Source organism: Protopterus annectens, chromosome 2.part0 (genome assembly GCF_019279795.1).
Source record: "Protopterus annectens isolate FY-2018-M chromosome 2.part0, PAN1.0, whole genome shotgun sequence".
NCBI lineage: Eukaryota > Metazoa > Chordata > Ceratodontiformes > Protopteridae > Protopterus > Protopterus annectens.
Window position 1 is genome coordinate 1567549537 of NC_056728.1, and position 25301 is coordinate 1567574837.

At 41.5% G+C, this 25301-nt stretch overlaps 1 protein-coding gene across 6 annotated transcripts in view; it reads right to left on the reverse strand.

Moving 5' to 3' along the window:
* Positions 1–25301, reverse strand: part of ADAD1 (adenosine deaminase domain containing 1) — a 2301686-nt gene that overhangs the window by 324808 nt on the left and 1951577 nt on the right. For all 6 annotated transcript variants that reach the window (XM_044061675.1, XM_044061674.1, XM_044061678.1 and 3 more), the window contains one exon: positions 10830–11067. In XM_044061675.1, coding sequence (XP_043917610.1) covers positions 10830–11067 — 238 coding nt within the window. The remainder of the gene's footprint in view (positions 1–10829; positions 11068–25301) is intronic.

The following is a 25301-nucleotide window of genomic DNA, read 5'->3' on the forward strand; positions in this document are numbered from 1 at the left end:
GAGTTGGAGCTCTCCTGGGTTGTCTCAAGTTTTTGGCCCCTCTGAGGTACTGCTTGAGCAGAGGATGAGAGAAGAGGGGAGGCTCTGTGTTATAATGAGCTGAAATGGCTGAGGCGTGGATTTTAATGGAGGAAAAAGGCAGGCCCTTGTGAAGCATCTCAGTTAAGTATTGCAAAATCTGAGGTATATTGGGCGCTGCTTGCTCAACCCTTGAGATTGGTTCCAGTCACAGAATCTTTTCCATTTTTCAGCATAAGATTTTCTAGTACTAGGCCTCCTTGCCTCTAAGATGACATCCATCACAGGTTTGCTGTGGGATGATAAGGGTGAATTTAAATGATTAGCCCGGCTGCAAGGTTCAATGTTGGAAGCTGAAGCTGAGGGTGCAGAATTTGGTTCTCCTGCTGAGACAGCAGGGAAGGGGTCTGAGGCAGGTGCCATGAAGATAACTGCGACACGCTGCGCAGGAGGGGGTACCAGTTTTGGCGGGGCCAGTCTGGAGCAATCAAGATCATCCTTGGTTTGTCCTGTATGACTTTTAGTAGAACTTTGGAGAGCAGAGGTAGCGGGGGGAAGGCGTAGACTGATAGGTTTTTCCAGCTGAAGGACAGAGCATCCACTTTCCAGGCTTGTTTGGGGGGAGTCCTTGTGCAAAACTTGTCCAACTGGTAGTTCTGGGGGGAGGCAAATAGATCTATGTCTGGGCTCCCCCATTCGCTTGTCAACATGCTGAAAATCCTTGGTTCCAGTTTCCACTTGTGTGGGTCCATGAGGTTTCTGCTTAGTCTGTCTGCCAGTGTATTTAATTTTCCTGGCAGGAATTGAGCTTGTAGGTGCATTTAGTAGCTCAAGGCTGTGTTCCACAATGCCATGGCTAGTCTGCAGAGGGGGTAGGAATGTGTACCCCCCTGCTTGTTTATGTACCACATAACCGTGGTGTTGTCTGTCTTTATCATTAGTTGTCCTGGAAGAATGTAGTCCTTGAAGGCTGTCAGAGCATTCTGTACAGCTAACATTTCTTTTTGATTGATATGTAGGTGCATTTGACTTGGGTTCCATTTGCCCTGAATGTACTTCCCTGCCAGGTAAGCCCCCCATGTATAGTCTGATGCATCTGTTGTTATGGTTTGGGCAGCAGGGGGTAGTGTGAATGGTAGTCCCTTGTTTTGGTGGCAGGCCTCTGCCCACCATAGGAACTCTAGGCGTAAGCAAGGTATGATAGGGAATCATTGTTTCCAGGCTATGAGAATGTTGACTCCAAAGGCTTTTTAGATACTACTGTAGTTTCCTCATATGCAGTCTTGCATATGGAATTAGAAGAATGCAGGAGGCCATGAACCCCAAAGGCTTGCAGTATTTGTCTTGCAGATAGCAGGGTTTTTGTGGCCACTTGTTTGAAATAGGTTACCAAATGAATTTGCTTTTCTGGCGTTAGGTAAGCCATCTGGGAAGTTGTATTCAAGCTTGCTCCCAGGAATGCAATTTGTTGACAGGGTACCAATTGTGATTTCTTTTTGTTTATGGTGTACCCCAGACAAGTTAGAATGCTTTGTACAAAGGCCAGATGATTCAAAAGTATGTCCTGGCTTTCTGCCTGAATTAGACAATCGTCCAGGTATGGGTATATTTGAATACTTCTTTGCCTGCAAAATGCAATAACTGGAGCCAGGCACTTTGTGAATACCCTGGGCACAGTAGACAAGCCAAAGGGCAGTGCAGAGAACTGATAATGCCTGTAGCCTGCTTTGAAGCATAGGTATCTTCTGCAAGATTCCCTGATTGGGATGTGCAGGTATGCTTCTTTTAAATCTAGTGTTGCCAACCAGGCGCCTTTGCCTAGCATAGGAAGTAATTGTTCAAGAGTCAGCATCTTGAATTTTGGAATCTCCAGAAAGGTGTTTAGAGTAGACAGGTCCAGGATTGGACACCATGATTTGTCTTTTCTGGGTACCAGAAAAAGTCTGGAGTAGAAACCTTGTCCCTTTTCCTCTTCTGGTACCGGCTGAATAGCCCCATGCTTAGGAGGGAAAGTACTTGTTTTTGAGCCTCTGCCCACTGATTTGGGGGCAGGTCTGGCCACCCATTTGGTGTTGGCAACGTGTGGAAATTAAATCTGTATCCCTGGGACACTATATTTAAAACCCATTTGTCCTGGGTTATGAGTTCCTAGTTCTTTGCATGAAGAGCAATCTTTCCTCCCAAAGGGGTGGTCAAAAGGTAAGTGCTTGGGAATTTTAAAAGGAAGTCATTGAGACGGTTTACCATAGGGGGTGTCTTGTTATTCCCAGATTTGGAAGTGGAGGCCCCCCACTGCTTAGTTCTGAAAGTCCCCTGGGACTGAAACCTGTGGTTTTTGCTGTGTCTGGGTTTGGCTTGAAAAGACCTGGAAGGGAGTGGAAAGGACCAATTCTTAGTAGGCCAGTGCCTACTAAATCTAGGAGGTTGCACTTGTAAAAAATCTTTAACAGTTTGCATAGATTTAGTTTTATCTTCCATCTTTTTAAAAACTTCTTCAGCCTTGTTGCCAAACAGGCGGTCCTGATTTAAAGGAGCATCCAACAATTTAGCTTTAACATGATCAGGCAAAGATTGCTCCTTAAGCCAAGCATGCCTTCTAAGCACTGACCCAGTAACAGCATCCCTGCAAGAGGCCTCTAAAGAATCAAAACCACATTGCAAAGTATGTTTTCCAACTTGTTCAGCAGAATGCATTAAGTCCTGTAAATCTTTATTTTCCACACAGTCAGGAATCAACATCATTTTCTGTGTAAGCAGTCTAATGACATGTTGCTGATATTTTAACATATGAAATTGGCAGTTTAAAGCTCTGATTGCCAAGGTTGCTGAAGTATAAACCTTTTTACCCCATCTATCCAGTACCCTGGAGTCTCTATCAGAAGGGGTAGGATTTTTAGCAGTAGAAGCTTTAATGCCCTTGGGCCCCTGAGAAACAGTCTCTGGATCTGCAACAGGATTTTAGAAAAGGAACTTGTGGGACTCGGGAACCCTGTAGTATCTGTCAGGTTTACTAGGAGCAGGAGGCAGGGAATCGGGGGCCAAACTGGATTCCAAGAAAACATCAACAATGTCTAGTACAGGAGGTATAGCCAAAGGCCTATGCTGAGGTAGAAGGAAATCCCTAAGCCTCTTTTTTGAATCGGAAAATTCCTGGCTTTCCCAGTGAAAATGCTCCCTTAAAGTATGTAACGTTTCCCCAAAAGAAAAATCCTCAGGAGGGGAAGCAGAGGGAATAGAATCCTCTGCATCAGAATCCTCATAAGTAGGAAAGGACAAATCCAGGTCATCAGAAGAGACAGAATCCTGATCAGAAGATTCATAATCAAGCTCAGCCCTAGGCCTCTTGGGGGGGGGTTGAATAGCCCTGATTAGAGTTATTAGATCTTCAGCCATTTTTATTGTTTGCTTTTTAGGCATAGGGGCCTGAGCATCGTTTTTTTTAGACATGGATCGAGATTTAGGCCTTCGTATTGAAGGAGGTGTCGATTTAATATGCAAGTCTGTAGGCCTGAATACACCCTCAGAAGCCGGTGCCTGCACAGCGGCTCTGGACCCATCCAAGGTAGAGACATCCACGGGTTCTATAGTTGAAGTATCTCATGGCATGCCAAACTCCGAATGGGTCTCAGTAGAGGCCTGTGAATCAAAAGTTGCAGGTATCAGGGGCTGCGCAAGCGCCTCACTGAGTACCGCTGAACTGGCGACTGGCTTAGGAGAAGCATCATCGGCGGTTTTGGATCTCGACGGCCTGTCTCTGTCTTTATCTTTGCGTTTTTTCGGAATCCTGGTAGTCGGATGGCTAACAGACGACATTTCTGGATAATTAAACTGAGAACCGAAATATTTAGAGGCAAAAATATACCAACGATGGATAGTGTGCTGATTAAATAAAGCACAAAACCGACAGCAAGGTACATCGTGGTCTGGGCCTAGGCAAGGAATACAGTACGAATGAAAATCTTTATGAGGTATTTGCTTTCCACAAGTAACGCAATTATTAACTTTTACTGACATCCATAAGGAGCAAGAAAAAGTTCCCCCAACAGGGTACTTAGCTTTAAGTTGAAGACTTCGGTTCTGAAACTCGAACACAAAAATGTCAGGAGTCGGCTGACCGGCACTTGCGAACTGCTTCTGCCTCGGGCACCTCACGTCATGAAAGACTGATGTAATGGCGTCTGCTGCATGTTTTATACCCCTGACGACCTGACATCATGGAAGAAGGGACAGCAACCGATGCAGGTAATCAGACCGACTGAGGGCAACCTGCAAGCAGATTACCCAAATGTAATGATTGCAACAGTGAAACACAAAGAACATTCTCTTGCTGTGAGGTGACAACACTACCGCTGCACCATTGCACCATGCAATTTGTAATAAGTAATAAGGCCAAGTCTCTGCTGCGCATATATCATCCATTAAAGCCCTTGACTGGAAAACTGCTGAAGTGGCTACATATCTTGTAGACTGTGCCTTAATAGGCCTAGGCAATTCAGTTTTCTTATTGTTATAGATGACGGATATACAAATCCTTACGCTGAGGTCACCTTACTGATTTACCAACCTTGCACTTGAAAAGAAGATAAAAAGTCAGTTGGGTTTTCTAATGTCTTTTGTTCTGCGAAGATAAAAACAATGTCTGTGGACATCTAGCAAATGCAGACAGTATTCACCTTTGTTTGAAAAGTTTGGAAAAACTGCATGCAAATTAATAGCCTGATTGATATTAGACTCTGACACTACCATAGGCAGAAAAGTGGGATTTGTTTGCAAGGAGAGACTGTCTTTGTGAAAGGTCAGAAAAGAAGGTTTACATGATAAGGCCTGAATTTCTTAAATCCTCCTAGCAGAAATTATTGCCACTAAAAATGTTTTCCATGACAAGAACTTTACACCACAGTCTGCAAAAGGTTCAAAAGGGGAAGGTACAATGGTCTGTAACACTAGGTTTAGGTCCCAAGGTGGTATTGGGTCCTTGAAGGGGGTTTCAACAAGTGTCCCTTTTAAGAAAGACCTACAAAGTCTACGAGAAGGCATGGAACGTTCTTCCAAACCATCATGGAAATTCAAAATTGCTGCTAGCTGTATTCTGATAGTAGAAGGAGAAGCTCTTGCATTGAAAAGAAAAGCTAAGAATTCTAAAATATTACCAACAGAAGCAGAAAAGGGGTCGATATCCCTTTCATGAGCCCAGGTGTAAAATCTCTTCTATTTACTGTTATATAGCTTCCTGGTAGAAGGTTTATGACAAGCTAGAAGACTTTGGCGTACCAGACAAGAAAGGTTTAGATGGCTAGCAACTAGTGGAACTAGAGAAATCATGCTATCAACTTGAGGTTCGGGATGTTTGGGTGAACTAGTACATCTGGATGGGACACAGAAGGTCTGGAGTTGGATCCAGAGTCCATGGTCATTGAATTAGGTAAGGCCAAAGAAAGGGGAACCAAATCTGTTGAGGCCAACCAGGGGCAATGCGGATTACCTTGCTCTTCAAGCCAAGTACTTTCTTGTAAGAATTCTGAGATTAGAGGAACCGGATGAAAGACATACAAGAGTCTGGGTCACCAAATGCGAAGAACAGCATCTCTTGTTGACCTCCCTGGAGGGGGAATCAGGGCAAAGTAGTTGCTGCACTTGCTGTTTAGGGGAGAGGTAAAGAGGTCACAGCAAGGCTGGCCCCATAGACAGAAAATCTTTTCCATCACTGTTGGACTAAGAGACCGCTCAGAGGCTGCAGGATACATCTGCTCAGTTTGTCTGCTATCACACTGAACTCCCTGGAATGTGCACTGCTATCAGGAAGCGGTTGGAAGATATCGCCGACTGCCACACTCTGAATGCTTCTAGACAAAGATGGTATGATTTGGTTCCTCCCTGGCTGTTGATGTACCAAATTAGAGACACATTGTCCATTTGGATCGCAACTGTTCCTTGAAGAAGAGCAACTTGAAAGGCTTGCAATGCTAAAAGCACCACTCAACTCCAGAACACTGATATGCAAGTTGGCCTCTGTAGGAGACCAAGTGCCTTGGACAGTCTTGCCCAGAAAATGCCCCCCACCCTCATATGGGAATCATATATTGGTCACTATGGCCTTTGGTTCTAGAAGGACAAAGCGGCAGCCCAAGAGAATTTCTTTGGAGTGAATCCACAAAGGTAGATCCTTCCTGCAACGAGTGCTGATCAGAATCTGGTCTACATAGCTTGGTATAGCATAGACCACTGAGATGCTAGCAGCCACTGTAGAACTTTCATGTGGTATCTGGATAAGGGCGCTAGAGTTATTGTCACTGCCACAGAACCTACTGCCAGTAAAATTAGTCAAGCAGGTACCTTCTTGATATGAATTATTTTCTGAACCCAAGCTGAGATTTTCTGAAGTCTCACTGGGGGAATGGATGCTACGGTTGCTGTTGTATTCAGCATTGCCCCTGTAAACTCTAAACTCTGAGTCAATGTCAGCTGAGATTTTTTTTGTGACTGAGTTATTCCTAGGTACAACAGGTGTTGCGAACATAATCCCTTGCCTCTATCAAACGATGTCTGGTCAAAGCGGTAATGAGCCAGTTGTCCAAGTACGGAAACTGGCTTGGAATCCTTGCAGTCTCAAATGAGTTGCTACTACTGCCACACATATGAACACCCTGAGGGCTGTGTTGAGACCAAAGGGCAGTGTCTTGAATTGGTAATGGCTGTCTCCCAGCTGGAAGCAGAGGAATCTCCTGGAGTGCTTGTTCATTTTTATGGCTGCATACTTAATAAGCCTCATGGATGAATTTGACACAGACTCTAGGGTTGCCAACTGGGAAGCAACCTTGTCTTGGACTCCCTCAGTAACAGCTCGTGTGAGGGCATCTGACAATTCCTTGATCAATCCCTTTGGAGTATGGTAAAATGTGTCAGGAAATTCAAAGACCTTAAAGCAAAGATAGATGAAGTATAAACCCACTTCCCAAACCTATCAGCAACATTTTACCATAGATTTGTCTATCAGTGTGTGTGTAGTTTCAAGAACTCATTAGTGAGGAAAGCAACTATAGGCAGTACAAATCAGTGTACCATCCCAAGATGGGTGCAGTTTTGTCTCAAAATCCTCTCTTCAAATTGACATAATGGAGGTTTAACCTATTTTCTCTCCTTGAAGCAATGGGATAATTTAATACTGCAAGAGCATACTACAATTTAAGGAACTGCATAAGATTCAAAAAGCACTTCACTGGTCTTGGTTATACTAAACCTTTTCCTGTGGTAAGAGCTGGACCTATATCTGCACTTTAAGCAGCTTCTTTCACCACTGTGAAATATTCTTTAATTAAAACAGTCATGCTTGGGTGCCTGTACTAGCCATCTGTACTTGCACTAGTTTCTACACTGATAGGGTATGGCAGGTAGTGGTACTGTTAACAGTTCATTCTGAACTGCAGCTAGATGTTTGTGTATCTGTTTCTGGGTACTATTCATTCCTTAGTTATTGTTCCTGGGACTCTCTGGCCAGAATAACTCAAAAGTCAGATCCGCTTGGGTAGAATGTCTTTTTCACAGACCTGTACTCATGACACAGGGTCAAGCTTTTTCTCCTTCTGAGCATAAAGGCCAGTGACTGCTCTTTTTCCATCCCCAGCAGCAGAAGTTTTCAAATGTTTTTCAACAGTAGAGACTGAAGGGGAGCAAAACTTTTAAAAAAAATTTCTCTCTCTCTCCAATATTTACTGTCAGGTTCAGGTTCTTCCTGTTCTTCAACCATACCAGAAATGCTAGCTTTAGACATCTTTGAATTGTTAGTCCTGAAGCCTTTCTTCCCTTTTTTTTTTTTATTAAATGCATTACAAAGTCTTCAATCTAATAATATAGTGGTTTGTTAAACATTTTACAGTGTTTAAATGATATACTCACATACAGAAAACGTAGAATTAGAACTTTTAGGTGCAGTATGTCAACAAAGTACACTTAAGTAATTTCTGTGGGCAAGCCATTACATTCAGTAAAACTACATGCTAATGAAGTACAACTCTTGTTGCTCTCAGTAAGATAAAATGTAAGTTTTCAAATAATCAATGAAAATTTTATTACAGCATTTTCTTAAGCACCACTCATGAATGGAAAGTACAGTCAAGTGAGCAGTGGTTTCAGTGTCAAGGAAAAATTAAAATAGCATTTTACAACTGTACTTTTAAGAAAGGCTCATGCTGCCCGACACTAGTCAGTATGCCTGATACTACAGGATGAGAATGTTGTTGGCTTTCAAAAGTACATGTCTAATGACTAAAATTCAGACTTGACTATAACTGATGATGCTAACAATCTAAATGCTATATTAGGAACAGACCCTACATGAATCATCATTTAAAGGGATTTGCTGACCTTCCTTCCTATGCTGCAGCATTTAGTGACTTAAATGTATGATGCATTTTACTTCATCTTATTCCTTATACATTTATAATGCATTTTCATAAAACAAACAAAAAGACTTTGAAAACCTTTATTCATTCATGGCTGAAATAAATATGTAGCATCTCTTGTTGTTGCTACAATAGGGATACCACCCAAATGCATCTATGACGTCCGTTCTCTGGGCCGGTAATCAAGGAGCCTCAATCCTTACCACGGACACCTGTGGGGAATGTTCACTTAGAACAGAAACAGATATACACAGTAATTTCAGATGCAGCTCTCCGCACCAAGCACAATTTCCCTTAAGAGCACACAGAGTATACCCAGCCCTCGGGCTGGACTTCCTCCTCCAGGCCCTAAATATGACTTCACCTTTCTTTCTGCAGAAACCAGTGCTCTATGACCCTGTTCCAAGTAGATGACACACACACACACTCAGAGATTTGATTTTCACACACACACACCTACCCGGAAAAGCTGGCACAGATTTACCCACTATACCACCTTCACCCAGATTATAAGGTAGATTCACTGCCACCAGCAAGCTACTTTAAGGCTCTTACCAGGGTACCTAATTACTCTTAGCAAAATTAATACTTATACAAATGGCAGTGTTTCCAAGCAACTAGACTTTCATGTTACAGTGCCACCAAATAAATGCAATTACTCTCAAAAGGTTAAACTATTTTCTAAAAGACCAGCCACACTGAAAGTTTTAGATAGAAAACAAGAAAATACTTAGTATCTATTTACAATAAACACCAGAGTTTCAATTCACAAGAAATATAAAAAGTAACACAGATGGAAAAACTCAGACAAATACAGAAAAACAACACTTTCAGCTAATCTCACAATTTTCCTGACTGCAGAATTCCAATTCTCTGGTTACTTAAAGCAAGACCAGATGAAGTGGATAAGTGTCTTGTGTCTGTTTCAATAACAGAGTGCTGAGTGTCACTATCACATCTCTCACTAATATCTAAATACAATTTCAATGCTGGCTATACAAATGACATCACATCTGGTCACCTGACTCTGTGGTTCCCACACTACCTCCCCCCCAACCCCGACTAGAAGCTGAAACAGAATCTAGCACAGATGTGTCACAATACACACGTGGAGCTTTGCTAAGGCATATGGAGACTGTAAAACAATTCCAATACTTTCTTCCTTCTTGTAGAGAGACTAACCAGCCATTCTCTGGCACCCCATGGTAGCTATTAGTTCACTACTAAGGAAAAAAGAGCAGAATCCCAGACCAGACATTGCATCATTGGGTGCATTCAGGCTTCTGAGATAAAATCTTTATGGCCTAAACCATGTCATTTAATTTCAAGCTATTTTTGTTAGGGTAAACTGAGCTAAGCTTAACCCCTTCCCTTCCAGCATCCTGTTTACATATATATATATATATATATATATATATATGTATACATTTCCTCAGTTAAACTGTACAGTCTGACATAAATATAAGTTTCTTTTCTGTCCAGAAGGACCCACTGTTGATAAATTTTTAATGCAAGCAACTTTACAAATAAATTTTCAGCACAACCATTTGTACAAATCAGTTTGATATTCCAAAGACATAAAATTATTTATAAAACTCCAGCTAGTTATGCTGGCATATGTTATTGATGTACTGCCCTACTCTCTCTGGCATAGCTAGCACTACCTCACATCGTCACAGTATCTACACACTTTAATGAATGGACTCCCGCACATACAGAACAGTGCATCCAATGAACTCTTAGGACACATTCCCACAATATCCGTATACTGATGTCAAGAGGATAAAAGTTGTCTGAATCACTAAAAGCTTCAGCATACAAAAAATGTAATCTTATGAAGGCCATAACTAAAAAGAGGGACATACACAATACTGAGTGGAAGAATAAAATGCATCACTGCACACTAAGCATTAACATACTTTGGTGCAAAAGGTAAGTGAGTAGTGGCCAAAGGTACCTAATAACTGATGCTGTGCGTTCTTCAAAATGCTGGCACTAGGCTGGAAAGTTTTGTGATTCAAGGGCAGCCAAGAGTTTATTCTATATGTGTTAACTGGTGTACAGGTGGTCTTATAATTGATATCTAGGTCTGCAAAGCAGTTAAGAAGGAAAAACTATTTCTGTAAATATGGCACGTCTGACAACAGAAAAAAGCACAACTAAGAAGACAAAAATGACAACTTCTTTTTTTCTCAAACACTAGCTAAAAAAATCCAAGACCTATACAGCTTACAACACTATGCACCAGTCTAATAGCTGCTGCCTTGAAATGTTTTACTGAATGTTTAAGTTCAACCCCTACCAAAGAACAGAAATATTTTTAGATAAGTATTTCTGGTAATTTTGAGGATACTACAGAAATGATTCAAATACTTCAGATTTTTACGGTAAATTCACAGAAAACAGGTTTACCTTTCAGTAATCTTCCCAGCCTCACCGTTCACAACTTCAAATGAAACATCCCCGTGAGTCCAGTTGAGACTGAGTGTTCTGAGTTCAGACCTTCCCCATGCAGGAAACACAGAAGGCACAAGGCCTATGTGAGGTCTGTTGACTAGAAAAAACATTGGCAACTTTGATGTTAATGCATCATCAACACGCTGCTGGACAGCTATTTCTAGCCCTTTAGTATCCGAGCAAGATGCATTACCTGGAAAACAAAAGGGGGAATTACTCCTTAGTGAAATTTTAACTTCAAAATGCATTTCATATTTTTCACACCTAGGAAGGAGGAGAATTACTTAAATACATACTTGCAAATTTTTCACATCCTTAGTTAAACCACCAAAACAGTCTTCGAAAGAAGTGAATATACTCACAGGAAAGGATATACAAAAGCCAAACATACTACATTCTCTCCCTCTGATGCCCTTTCTGAATTCTCCAACTTAACCTCCCCTCTCAAACACTAGCCCACCACCCCCCCAACTAGATATTCACATTCCTCAATTTTACTTTAAATAAGCAAAAAAAAAAAAAAAAAAAAGAAGTTATGTACTCACCATAACGTTCCATGTTTGTTGTCCATCTCACCGTTCATTCTAACAATGATGGGTTTGGGCTCCGACTCGGCTGAATACACAGCTGAAAGACTCAAACTTGGCTCGTGGCAAGTAGTTATCCCACAATGTATATATATATATATATATATATATATATATATATATATATATATATATATATACACACACACACACATATATAAAATGTATACTATCCCCAATGGAAGGAGAAACAAACTGAAACAAAGAACTCCTGAAGGTAATAAAAACATCCACCAGGTCCACAAGGAGTCTTTGGAAGGGGGAAGGAGGGAGAGTTCGTAAGCATGAAAGGCGAGATGGACAACAAACATGAAACTTTATGGTGAGTACATAACTTCTTTATGTTATGTTGTCCTATCTCATCATCATTATTACAATGATGGGACAGCGTCCCTAGCACCTTTTCCCTGGGTGGCTCATGAGAGTACACCTTTAAGCACCGTGGAACCAAAGGAGGCCCTGTCCCTGGAGGTCAAATCCAGTTTGTAATATATGATAAATGTATGAGGAGTGATCCAAGTAGCTGCTGCACATTATACCATGACCCCCCATTAATATTCCAAAACGTGCACGCTGATTGGCCAGCATGCACGTTGTAAATCGACTTATACTAATGGAAAAAGGTCCGGTCGCCCAGACTTTTTCCATTAGTATAAGTCTCTTTTAAAACACTGTCTCGCTATGTTAAAAATGTTTAACATAGCGACACAGGTTTAAAAAGAGCAACGGAGATCTCCGTTGCTTTTTTTAAAGCTGTCTCGCTATGCTAAACTCCTTTAACATAGCGACAGTGTGTAAAAACGGAGATCTTGCTTTCTCCGTTGCTTTTTTTTTAAACCTGTCTCGCTATGTTAAATGGGTTTAACATAGCAAGACAGCTTTAAAATAAGCAAATGAGATCTCCGTAGCTTATTTTAAAGCTGTCTCGCTATGTTAAACCCATTTAACATAGCGAGACAGGTTTAAAAAAAAAAGAAACGGAGAAAGCAAGATCTCCGTTGCTTTTTACTGTTTCGCTATGTTAAATGGGTTTAACATAGTGAGACAGCTTTAAAATAAGCAACAGACATCTCCGTTGCTTATTTTAAAGCTGTCTCGCTATGTTAAACCCATTTAACATAGCGAAACAGTAAAAAGCAACGGAGATCTTGCTTTTGGTCACAGCTCTGATGTACTGCATAGGCATGCGCAGTACATCAGAACTGCCGCGGATACCAGACAGCTGCGGAAGGGCAGCAAAGAGGCATTATACAATGCCATTATTTAAGAAAAGTAATTATTTATTTTCTTAAATAATGTCATAGTATAATAGCAATAACCCACTTCTGGGTTTGGGTAATGGGATTTACCCACGGTTGTCTTTGTTTGGTCCTCGGCCTTCGGGACCAAACCACGCCAACCGTGGGTAAATCCCGCATTACCCACACCCAGGCGTGGATTATTGCTATAATCATCCATAGGAATTCTGGCTTGAAAGGCAGAAGACGTAGCCACTGCTCTAGTGGAATGAGCCTTCACCTTAAATGGTAAAGCTCTGTTATTTGAGGTATAAATGAATGTAATGCAGTTTGAGAGCCAATTGGAAAGAGTAGTTTTTGAAATTGAGCTACCCTTTTTTGCATCAGAGAAGGATACAAATAACTGATCAGATTTTCTAAAATCTTTGGTCCTATGCAAACAGAATCTGTGTTGTCTGTGCATGTCTAGTTGATGTAATTTGTATTCTGCCTTGTTGCTGTGATTAGGAAAGAACACTGGAAGCTCAATCGATTGACTTATGTTAGTTGAAGAAGAGACTCTGGGTAAAAACGATGGATTCGTTCGCAAGGATACTCTATCCTTACGAAATATCAAATATGGCGATTTAACAGATAGAGCTTGCAACTCTGATACTTTTCTAGCAGATGTTATAGCCAGCAGAAAAATGGTCTTCCAGGAAAGGAACTTGAGGTCTGAAGTCCTTCTATGTGGCACACCTCATCATAAAAGGGTTCTCATCCAGGAAAAAAGAGGTCATTGTTCCCCTCTACTCGTCACTCATTAAACCCATTATAGAGTACAACGCCCCTTTTGGAATGTACCTCACAAGACATCTGCAGCAGCTGGAAAGGCCACAGAAGTACCTCACAAAGAGGATTACTGGCCTCAAACAAATGCCCTACACTGACCGCCTCAAAAAACTCCAGCTTTACTCCGTAGCATATCTCCTACTCTGAGGTAATTTCTACCTAACATATAAAGCTATGTCAAACCCAGAGCTGTTGGACATGCTGCACCTAAAGAAATCCCAAACCCTCTGAGCCACATGCTCTAGGGATCTAAACCTTGTCACCACAATAAACAGGACACGCTGGAGGGATAGATTCCTGTCCCAGAGACTTCCCATACTCTGAAACAAGCTACCCATCTATGTCAAGCAAAGTTCTTTATTACCACTCTTCAAGAAAAATCTTGATGAGTGGATGGGAAATAGGAAATACACCCCGGGGATCACTTCTGTGTCTCTGCTGGACAGTGGCACAGGAAAATAAGTTTCTTGGGTGGCATAAGCTATGGAACCTTGCTGACTAGGCTTACATAGGCCCTTGGGCCGATAGCCTAGTACCTACCTATGAACCTATAAGATGATGAGGGTTCAAAAGGTGGTAATGTCAAGTGAGATAGAAAAAAAAACCAAAGTCAAAATTTGCCACAAAAACCAATAAATAAAGTATAGCTCCACAGTTGAAGACGACCAAGCCAAAAAGATGCTATTAAACTGTCTTTAATGGACGTAACAAAAATATAAAACGAACATCAGCCAAAATTCGATCAAGCGGTTTCGCCTGGTTAATACCAGGCTTTATCAAGATGTGGACTGAAAAAACAAATCACTTTATATACCTGTTAACTAGTCACGTGACATACAATTAATTAAAACTACAAATTCAATTAATTCTATTTTAAAGACACCCTCATATAAAAAACTATATAAACCTCGGTGTCTTAAATAGAAAACAAGTATTTACAAAAAATCAAGAATATATATATGTTTTAAAAAACCATGCCTATAAACAGAATAAAAAATGTTGATGAAACCAAAAGGAGCAACTAGGCTGATGCACTGGGCGTTTATCCTGTTTGTCAGCGAGTGGTTTGTTCCAGAATAAAAAATGTATTCATGTACTAATAAAAATGTTAAAAATTATTGCAAATTCATATTCAAATAAAACATAGTCAGCATCTGACCCTAACATGCAGTAAAATACAATACTTATAAAGATTGACTAATGATAATATAATAATGTGTGTACTGTAGTAAAATATTGTGTTATACATCACGTTTATAGTTTATTCTGTGATGTTATAATCTTGCCCTCCTCAACTTCAGCACACTTACAATACTAACATTATCATTAAGCCCAGGGGGTCTAGTGGCATTCAATTTCAATTGCCACAACAATTCTCTGTATTCCAGAGATGTTTCCCAGTCACCCCCTCTTGGGTTCTGTGTAACCTGTTCTAATACCATAAATTTCAACTGCATATTGGGGTCTTGTAGAGAGTGTTTATAAAAGGCATTTGTGTCTTTCTTCTTTGAAACATCATAGAGATGTTCGTAAATTCTTTTCCTTAAAGATTTCTCAGTTTTACCAATACAGAAACTAGACACTGGGTGCATATTCCAAGATATATGACACCTTTAGCCCCACAGTTGTAATAATCAATTGCTTTGAATTTATATCTCCTTGAAACAATGTACAGACTACTGTCATTAATAATAAATGGACATTGCTTGCATGCCCCACACTTGTGTGTGCCCAGTCTAGAACTAGACTGTGTATGACTCTTATAAAGTTGTCTCTCAAAAAGACCCTTAAGATTAATGTTCTTCCTGTTCACAAAATTAGGTTTATTAGACACTAATTTATTTATGTCTTCCTGAAGTGTTAGCACTGGACAGTACCTTAATACTGTTTGTTCAACTTGTGAAGAATCTTTAGTAAAAGTGTGAATAAAAGCGTTGTGTACATCAAATTGAACATTTTGCTCCACACATCTATCCGTCTCTAAACCTGTGCCCAATAAAGGGAAATATTTGTTATCTCTATTAGTCATTACTTCATGCGCTAAGCTATTGACCAGATGAGTTGGGTAGCCTCTTTCCAAAAAAAGATTTTTTAAAAAATAAACTTCTTCCAAAAATAGTTCTTCCGTACTGGACATCCTAGATGCCCGGATGAACTGTCCCTTTAATATACCTTTTTTCTAGTGGAAGGGGTGACCGCTGTCAAAATGCAGGTAGGAATTAGAAAAGGTAGCTTTTTCTATAGATTTTTGACTGAAAAGTACCAGTATGTTGATCTTTAAACAGGGAAGCATCCAAATAATTCAGGACATCCTCACTAACATTGTATGCAAAGGCTAAAAAATGTGTGAAGGAATTGAAATAGGTCATAAAGTCCAGAAAATTATTCAGACTTCCCTTCCATAATAAACATACATCATCCATGAAACGCTTATAATGAGTAATAAACTTAGACCAGGGAGTTGAAAATATAAATTTATTCTCCCAGTAATGGAGTACAATATTGGCATATGACGAGGCACATGGGGCACCCATGGCCACTCCTTTCTTTTGCCTAAACAACTCTCCATTAAAATAAATACAATTATTTTCAAGGATGATTTCCATAAATTCAACTACCAGCCTAATAATACTGGGACTAAAACCAGAAAGTGAACATAAGACCTCATTAAACCACTCAAGCCAGTGGAATGGGGGATACTGGGAAATAATTCCACAATGTCAATGGTTATCATGAAATTAGTTGAATTATAAAAATTCTCTTCAATACCTTTAAGAAACTCCCAGGAATCTTTGCAAACATGGTCCAAAGATAGAACTAACTTTTTGACAGTTTGATCAATACATTTCCCCAATGGTTCTACAATACTGCCCGCACCTGCAACAATCGGCCTAAATTTTAAAGGGTCCAGACCTTTGTGAACCTTGGGAATCCCAAAAATCACCGGGGTTGTGGGTTTGTTAACATGCAAAAAATTCCATAACTTCTCATTAATAGCCCCTTGCATTAGGTGGTCATATAATGAATAATTGATTTTAGAATAAGCTATATTAATCTCATTAATTGAGACAACCTCGTACTGCTCAGTATCTTGCAGCATATTATGCATGTGCGTGTCATAAGCCCAGATGTACATTAAAACCACTCCCCCCTCCCTTGTCTGGTTTCATAACTCTGACACCCTCTTTTTTTAAGAAAGTTGATCAGCTGGTATAAGTCAGGGTCTAAATTGGTGGGTTGAGAAGACATATTAATTGAATATTGTTTCCTTAAATCCATTTCAACTAGTTCTTCGAATATCTTGAGAGCTGGGTGGGTAGGAGGGTTTAGTGTACTAGATCTTGTAAAGCCCTCGTTTAAACATGTTTGCCCTTTAAATTGAATAGTCAAGTTTAAACGTCTAATGAAAAGTTTTAAATCTAATAATGTCTTAGTTAAATCTAATGGACGTAGAGGAACAAATTGGAAACCCCTGGTGAAAAGCTTAAAATATTCAGGTGTTAAAATATCAGTAAAATTATATATAAAAAAAATATCCTTTTTCATAACCATACAATCACCATCTGTGGTATCTGATGTTTCTTCCCCACTGTCCCAGTTATTTGGCTTATCAATTGTGTCTACCTGCGAGGTTTGCCCCAACCCTGTTGTTGGTGTGCTGTACCCCTGTCCCCCGGTCTGCCCTGGGGGTAATAAAAAACCTGGTGCGAATTCTTATTTGTTTTTTGTGCTAAGCACTCACTCCTTCTAGGTGGATCCCCTAATGGTGAGGCAACATTATCAATATTGTTGAAATCAGTAGCCTTGTTGAAAACATGCTTATTGTTCCACCTACACTTACCTGGTAAGGGATAGGCCATACCATCTCTGTATTCTGCAAGGTCTCGCTCCAACTTTTTTATCTTACGATTAACAATTTTAATACAATGCTGGTCAACTTCATGGAAAATATTATCATAGTTTCTTTTAATAGTAGAGAAACTTTTATCCTTGACAACAGAGTCATTTAACACATTAAGTTCATTTAACACATTAAGTTCTATTTAAGACACCGAGGTTTATATAGTTTTTTATGTGAGGGTATCTTTAAAATAGAATTTATTGAATTTGTAGTTTTAATTAATTGTATGTCACGTGACTAGTTAACAAGTATATAAAGTGATTTGTTTTTTCAGTCCACATCTTGATAAAGCCTGGTATTAACCAGGCGAAAGCGCTTGATTGAATTTCAGGTGAGATAGAACAAAATTTAAATCCCAAGGAGAAAGGGGTTCCTTAAAGGGAGGTCTTAATAAGGAGGTACCATTCAAGAAGGCTCTACACAACCTGTGTGACAGTAAGTTTGAAACAGAATCACTAATGTGGAAATTTGAGACTGCCGCGAGTTGTACTCTGATGGTTACTGCAGCTGAACCTTGTTGGAAGAGCTGTGCCAAAAATTCCAAAATAGAGTGGATGGGTGCAGAAAAGGGATCAATGTTCCTGTTTTGAGCCCACAGGGAAAACCTTTTCCATTTGCTAGAATACAATTTTCTAGTGGAAGCTTTATGAGAGGACATTCAGATATGTTTAACTGTAGGAGTGAAATTCTGAAGAGTGACTAAATTGGGAAGTGGAGCAGCCAAACTGTCAATTTTAGGGTGTGGAGAGAAGGATGAAGTGCACCTGACATATGTGTCAGCAGGTCTGGAACTGGGTCCAGAGTCCAAGGCTTCTCCTGAAGATGAGGCCAAAGAAAGGGGAACCAAACTTGATGAGGCCAGTAAGGAGCAATGAGAATTATTCTGCTTCCCAAGGACTGTGCTTTCTGAATGAATTTGGATATGAGAGGAAACAGAGGAAAGGCATACAGAAGTCCCGAGAGCCAATCGTGAGCAAACGCGTCTCTCGGTGTCTCCCCCGGAGGAAGGATTAGGGTAAAGTAGTTGCTGCACTTGGCATTCATGGGAGTGGCAAAAAGATCACAGCAAGGCAGACCCCATGTTCGGAAAATCCTTTCCACTACATTCTGATTTAGAGATCACTCGTGAGGCATTAAATCTTGACCTGCTCAGCTTGTCTGCCATCACGTTGGACTTCCCCGGAATGTGGGTTGCTATGAGAAAGCGCTGGGAAGAAACTGCCCATTGCCAAACTCTTAGGGCCTTGTGACAAAGGGGGCAAGATCTGGTTCCCCCCTGCTTGTTTATGTACCAAACCATAAACATATTGTCTGACTGTATTGCAATTGTCCCTAGAGGGAGAGCGTCGTGAAGTGCTTGCAACGCAAGAAGCACTGCACTCGTCTCTAGGACATTTATATGCAAGTGAGCCTCGTGTTCTTGCCATGTACCTTGGACTGTTCTCCCCAGATAATGCCCCCCCTACCCTATCTGGGAAGTGTCCTTGGTCACTGTAGCTATGGGTTGTGGTGGAACAAGGGGTCTCCCTATGGTCACATGGCTGGAGTGTATCCACCATCTTAAGTCATTTTTGCATGATTCCGTTATCCTGATCGGATGAGACATAGGAAGCTCCTGAAGTGACCATTGGGAGAACAACAGCCATTGATCCTCATGTGCATTCTGGCAAAAGGAAACAGTGTCAATGTGGAAGTCATTGTCCCTAATAATCTTAGCATTATCTTTGCTTTCACCTTGGTCTTGGGAAGAAGAGAAAGTATCTGCTGTCTGAGTGCTGCAACTCTGTCTTTTGGAAGATGTGCTACCATAGAAGCGGTGTCCAGATCTGCGCCTATAAAGGTAATATGTTCTCAGGGCAACAAGGCAGATTTCTGAAAGTTGACTGTAATACCCAACTGAGTGCAAATGTCCAAAGTTAGATCCGTGGCTTGTTGGAGTAGATGCTTGGTGGTGGCAGATAGGAGCCAGTCATCTAGATATGGAAACACTCGGAATCCTAGATGCCTCAGGTGAGCCGTGATTACTCCCGTGCATTTGGTGAACACTCTGGGGGCTGTAGTGACACCAATGGGCAGAGCTCGGAACTGATAATGACCGGCTGCCAGCTGGAAGAGTAAAGTACCTTCTCCATGTCCTGTCCATTTTTATGTGGTAGTAAGCATCTCGGAGGTCTATCGAGCACATCCAATCGTCATTCCCTAAAAAGGGAAGTATAGACTGAAGCGTCACCATTCAGAACTTTGACTTCTTGACAGATTCTTTTAATTTGCTTAGATCTAATATGGGTCTCCAGTCCCCTATTCTTTTTGGCACCAAAAAGACTCTTGAGTAAGTTCCAAATCCTATTTGGTCTGCGGAGACTTCCTGGATGACTCTTTCTTGCAGCAACTTTTGAATCTCTATAGTTGCTTGCTTCCTTAGATTGGGTGGAACATCTGGGATTGTTCTGGTCTGTGGAACAGGACTGGAGAATGGAAAGGAATATCTTCTGGATACTATTTTTAATACCCACTTGTCTCTTCTGATAGCTTGCCAGGCTTCTGGGTACACAGACAAACGTCCCCCCGACTGCCTCCAGAGTAGAACAGTCAGGCCTCCTTTCAGAAGCGCTGATAAGGGTGTCCATGAAAGGAATCACGGTCACCCTGGTTCTGTGGCCCCCTCTGCCTCTGAGGCAGCATTTACTGTTGTTACCTCCTCCTCTGCCCCTGTGGAAGGAATAAACCTGTGCGTCCTGGAAAACTCTCTGGGATCATTTGAACCACATTTTCCAACTCTTCTGACCTTTAGGATAAGGTCTTGAAGGCACGGAAAAATGTACTCCAATGGCAGAGAGAGTTTTTCCTTCCTGCTAGCATCGGGTGAGAGTATCTTTTATTCTGGGTCCAAAGAGCGAGTCCAAAGGGGCACTAGTAAGAGTAGACTTAAAGGGCTCTGCAAAATTGCACAAGCGCATCCAGGAGGGTCTCCTAAGGGAAACTTCAGAACCAGCTGCCCTGCTCGCTCCATCAGCTGTGTATGATATCAGCCTCATGGAGGAGTTGACGATGGAATTTAAGGTGGATAGCTGGGAGGAGACCTTCTCATTCATCCCCACACCTAATGTACCTTGTAGAGTATCTCCTAGCTCTTTCAGGAGATCTTTTTGTAGCCTTGTAAAGTGTATTAGGTAGGTTCAGCGATCGAAGTGTAAATGTCACTGACAAAAAGACACGCTTCCCATATCTGTCCATCATTCAAGAGTCTTTATTTGGAGGATGAACAGATGAGGATGTCTCAAAGTTCCTTCTTGGTGCCTGCTGCCACCACAATAGCATCTACAGGTACCCCCTTAGTGAGGAAATCCTTTCCCGAAGGAGCTGATAAGAATTTGTTTGGCCTCCGAGGGACTGGTTCCATTGTGTCAGGTGACTCCCACACCTTTCGACTAACCAGGTCCTTTAGCTCATCGAAAGGCGGAGACACCCAGGAGGCTGAAGGTTGAGATCCAAAAGCCTTCAGGTACACTGACTCCTCCTCAGAAGGGGTGGTGGCCTGCCAGCCGCCTCTCTGCTTAAGGATCTCTAGAATATCTGCAAATGCGATATCATCAGAGGATGACCGTGTGGACCCTTCCGACTCCTCGAGGTCAGTGTCTGAAGTGACATACTCATCTGGAGAGTCTATGTGCTTCCTCTTGCAAGTTCTCTTCCAAGGTGGCTCCTCAGAAAGATCATCTGGGGAGGCCTCGGAGGAGAGGAGTTCGCCCAATGGTGGATCCTGAGACTCTGGATCTCTGCTGTCCTGTGGAATGGGTGGTGCAGAGACAGTAGCCAGTGCCTTAGGAGGACGAGTGCTAGTATCCTTATGTGGAGCTGAATGGGTAGACAGCACACTCATCAGCTCAAAGGCGGATCCCACCGGCTCCGAAGACTCCCTCGGCTCTGAGGAGTCAGAGGAAGGCACCAGAACCAGCGAGATCAGACCAGAGACTGATGTAGGAGCCAAACTAACCTGGGCCGACACTCCGAGGGGCAGGCTTGGCACGGAAGATGACCGGGGAACACCGGCTTCCAGACTCTCCGGATGACACAGAGTATCTGAGCAGAAGTCGGCTCCATGAACACCGAAGGGGGTCTCGGAATCAATGGATCCACAGTAAGTGATAGCAAGCACTCCGGCTCCAAAGATCCAGTTTGGCTCGGTGGAGGAACAACAGTGGGTACGATTGGTACAGGAGGCTCTGGGACCAAATGGGTTGGAGCCGAAGATAATTTAGTTAGTGCCGGCGACTTCAAGAGTCTGCACATCACCCGTTCCACGTCATCATCAGATAAGCTCCTGGTGGACCTGGAGGATAGGAATGGAGAACGAGACCTGTGTAGAATGGGAAATCTCAGTATCAGAAAAAACGGTGAAATATCCATGGACCGGCTCCAAGAAGAGGTAACTTGCGGCTCTGAGGACTTTGGAACTGAAGAACTAAGCTTGTCAATTAGTATAACCTCCGACAGCTCTGAGGACTGTGGAGCCGAAGAGGTAGCGGCCTTAGAAATTTTTGGTAACTTGACTGGCGGCTCTGACTGAGCCAGTGTTGCAGGTGATTGTCTCTTCTACGGTATGTCCTTTTTAGAAGAAGGAGAAGAAGTAGAGGAAGAACAACTGGGATAGCTTCCTCAAAAGTTGGCTTTAAGAGCCCTTTATGGATCAATTTGTTTCTCCTTTCTTGTAAAACCCTGGTACTGAAGGAATGACAAAATGTACAATCCTCTTGTAAATGAATAGCTCCAAGGCAATGCACACATATGGCATGACAGTCTGTGATAGACATTTTTTGTGAACACTTCTGGCATTTTTTGACGCCTGAAGGCTTATGTTCCCTCTCTTTTGGGTCTTTGGACATGATAAAGATAAGACCACAATATAAGAAGAAATGTAACTACTTGAACTAAACTGATCTATAGCTAAATACAGGAAACACGAAGGAGACAGACAACAAGGGAATAAAATAGGGCCTCTAACTCAAACGGCCCTATTTCCCAGAAAAAAAACAACACACTAACTAAAATGGGCGAAGAGTTCTCTAACAAACAAGCTACTATTTATCTACGACAAGACACAACAACCACTGCAAGGAATACAGTAAGGCCTACGAAACGACGGCCAAAAGCAGCACCAAAAGGAATAAACCTATAACAATTTAGATATTACTACATACTAAAGCTAACTATGTAACTATAATGCCAGAAAAGCACATCTACTATAAAATAGAAAAGGATTACAGGTTCTAACAGGAAATATGAAGAATAATTGTTCACAACTTAGCCACTGCCAAGATGAGCGCATCCAACCTCATAAAGCGGCAAACGAGATCTGGGGAATTACACCAATGCATTATGGCATACCTATTTGCCACGAGCTAAGTTTGAGCCTTTCAGCTGTGTATTCGGCCGAGTTGGAGCCAAGAATCTGCTCCGAACCCATCATTGTAAGAATGAAGGCGCGAGATAGGACAACATAACATCAAGAGACTCAGAACCTCTTCTGCAACAAGTACAAACAGTCCACCAGGCGCACATGGCCTCTCTCCCTGGTTCACCTACCACTGCAGTGACTTCCTCCTGTAAACATCTTCAGTCTCTACCTAACACAAATATCATACCAAGTATACGGAAAAAAAAAACATTACAGGCCCAATCCCAAAACAGTCTAACCCCACCAAAACTTGCCAATACAGGTTGATCTATATTCTCTCTACTCTAGGCAAACTGCTTGAAAAGATTATGTTTTGCTCACAAAATACACATCACTATTGACAACCTCCTCTCCAATAAGCAGTACAGCTTCAGGTCAGGATGGAGCACACAAACAGCTCTGTGGACCCTAACCGATAAAATACTACTAGCTCTGGACAATGGCCAGTTTACTGGCACCATCCTTGTCAACCTCACAAAAGTCTCTGATCTTGTAGACCAGAACATACTTTTTTGTAGTGGCTGAAAGAGAAGGATAACTCCATATTCCTTATTGTGGTTTCAAAACTACTTCAACCAATTGTTACTTCTCTGTCAAAATTTATACCTCGATTTCTCAGTCAGTCAGCTTTCAAAAAGGAATAAAAATAAGTTATGTTCTTACCAGAACGTTCCATGTGTGTTGACCATCTCGTACTTGATTCTCACTGGTGGGTCGGATCAGTCTCTAACATTTCCGCAGCTCAAGGTCTTCAGCAAAACTCATGGGCCTTATTCTTTACCCATAACGCAACACTGTAATTACCTTAGATCTTGTTTGCTCCCAGCAGCCCATGGAAGAACATTTTACATAGTACCACCATTCAAGTATTCATGAGTGTCTATATATTCCTACATACATAACTATGAGTCAGTATCAGACTGAGAAGGTGTACTTTCTGAGGCTATATGGCCCTGTTGAATCACAGCTGTGCTATTTGGTCTACCAGGAGTAAAGGCAGGAGGCAAGGTTGTGAGAATAAAGGATGAGATGGACAACAAATATGGAACGTTATGGTAAGAACATATAACTTCTTTATACATTGTTGTCGGTCTAGCCTTTATTCTCACAGACCGTGTCTGAAGCAACTAAATTCTTGGATGGCTCATGGAAGAATATTCCTCAGAAACATAGAACCAAAGGATGCTCTACTCCTAGAGGCCAAATCTACTTTGTAATGAATAATAAAAGTATGAGGTTATTCCCAAGTAGCTGCAGCACAAATGTTATCCAGTGGTAATCTAGCCTGAAAAGCTGCAGACATGGCCACAGATCTAGCGGAATAAGCTTTAACCACATATGGGAGAGCTCTGTTCTTTGAATTATAAAAGTGGGATATGTATAATGTTAGCCATCTAGATAAATAAACTTTTGAAACTGGTTGACCTTTTCTTGTTTCAGAATATGAGACGAAAAGCTGACATGATTTTCTTATTTCAGAAGCTCTGTGTAAATACAAATGCAACTGTCTATGAACATCTAGGAGATGCAACAAATACGGTCCTTTACTTTGAAAGGTGGGAAAGAAAACTGGGAGATCTACAGTTTGGTTAAGGGTATTTTCTGAGACAACCTTGAGAAGAAAGGATCGAATAGTGTGTAACGAAACTCTGTCTTTATGGAAGACTAGATATGGGGGCTTTATAGACAAAGCCTGCAACTCGGATACTCTTCTGGCTGAAGTAATAGCCACCAAAAAGAGGGTTATCCAAGAAAGATATTTTAACTCACATGTGGTTGAAGGTTCAAAAGGGGAAAAATATTAGATAAGATGAAACTGAGATCCCAGTGGGGTGTTGGATGCTTATATGGTGGTCGTAACATAATAGTGTCCTTCAAAAATGCTTTGCAAAGTTTGTGTGACATGATAGGACAATCATTTTCTCCTATATGGAAATTAGAAATTGCAGCTAGCTGAACTTTAACAGTAGCTGCCGCTGCACTGTCATTGAAAAGTTCTGATAGAAACTGTAAATTAGTGTGAACTGGTGTTGTAAAAGGCTCTATTCTGTTACAGTTAGCCCATAGAACAAATCTCTCCTATTTGCTTTTGTAAAGTTTTTCAGTAGATGTTTTATGAGACGACAATAAAATATGCTTGACTGGAGAGGAAAGGGATGGAAACCTGGCAATTAGTGGAACTGGAGCAGCCAAGCTGTCAATTTGAGTGTGCCCAGGTTGGGATGAACCATTCCTGACAGATGTGTCATAAGGTCCGGAGCCGGGTCCAGAATCCAGGGTTCATCCCGAAGATGAGGCTGAAGAAAAGGGAACCAGATGTGATGAGGCCAGTAGACAGCAATTAGGATAATTGTCATACTCGATTTCTGCAAAAAAATTGGAATTAGTGGAATTGGGGGAAAGGCGTAAAGTCGT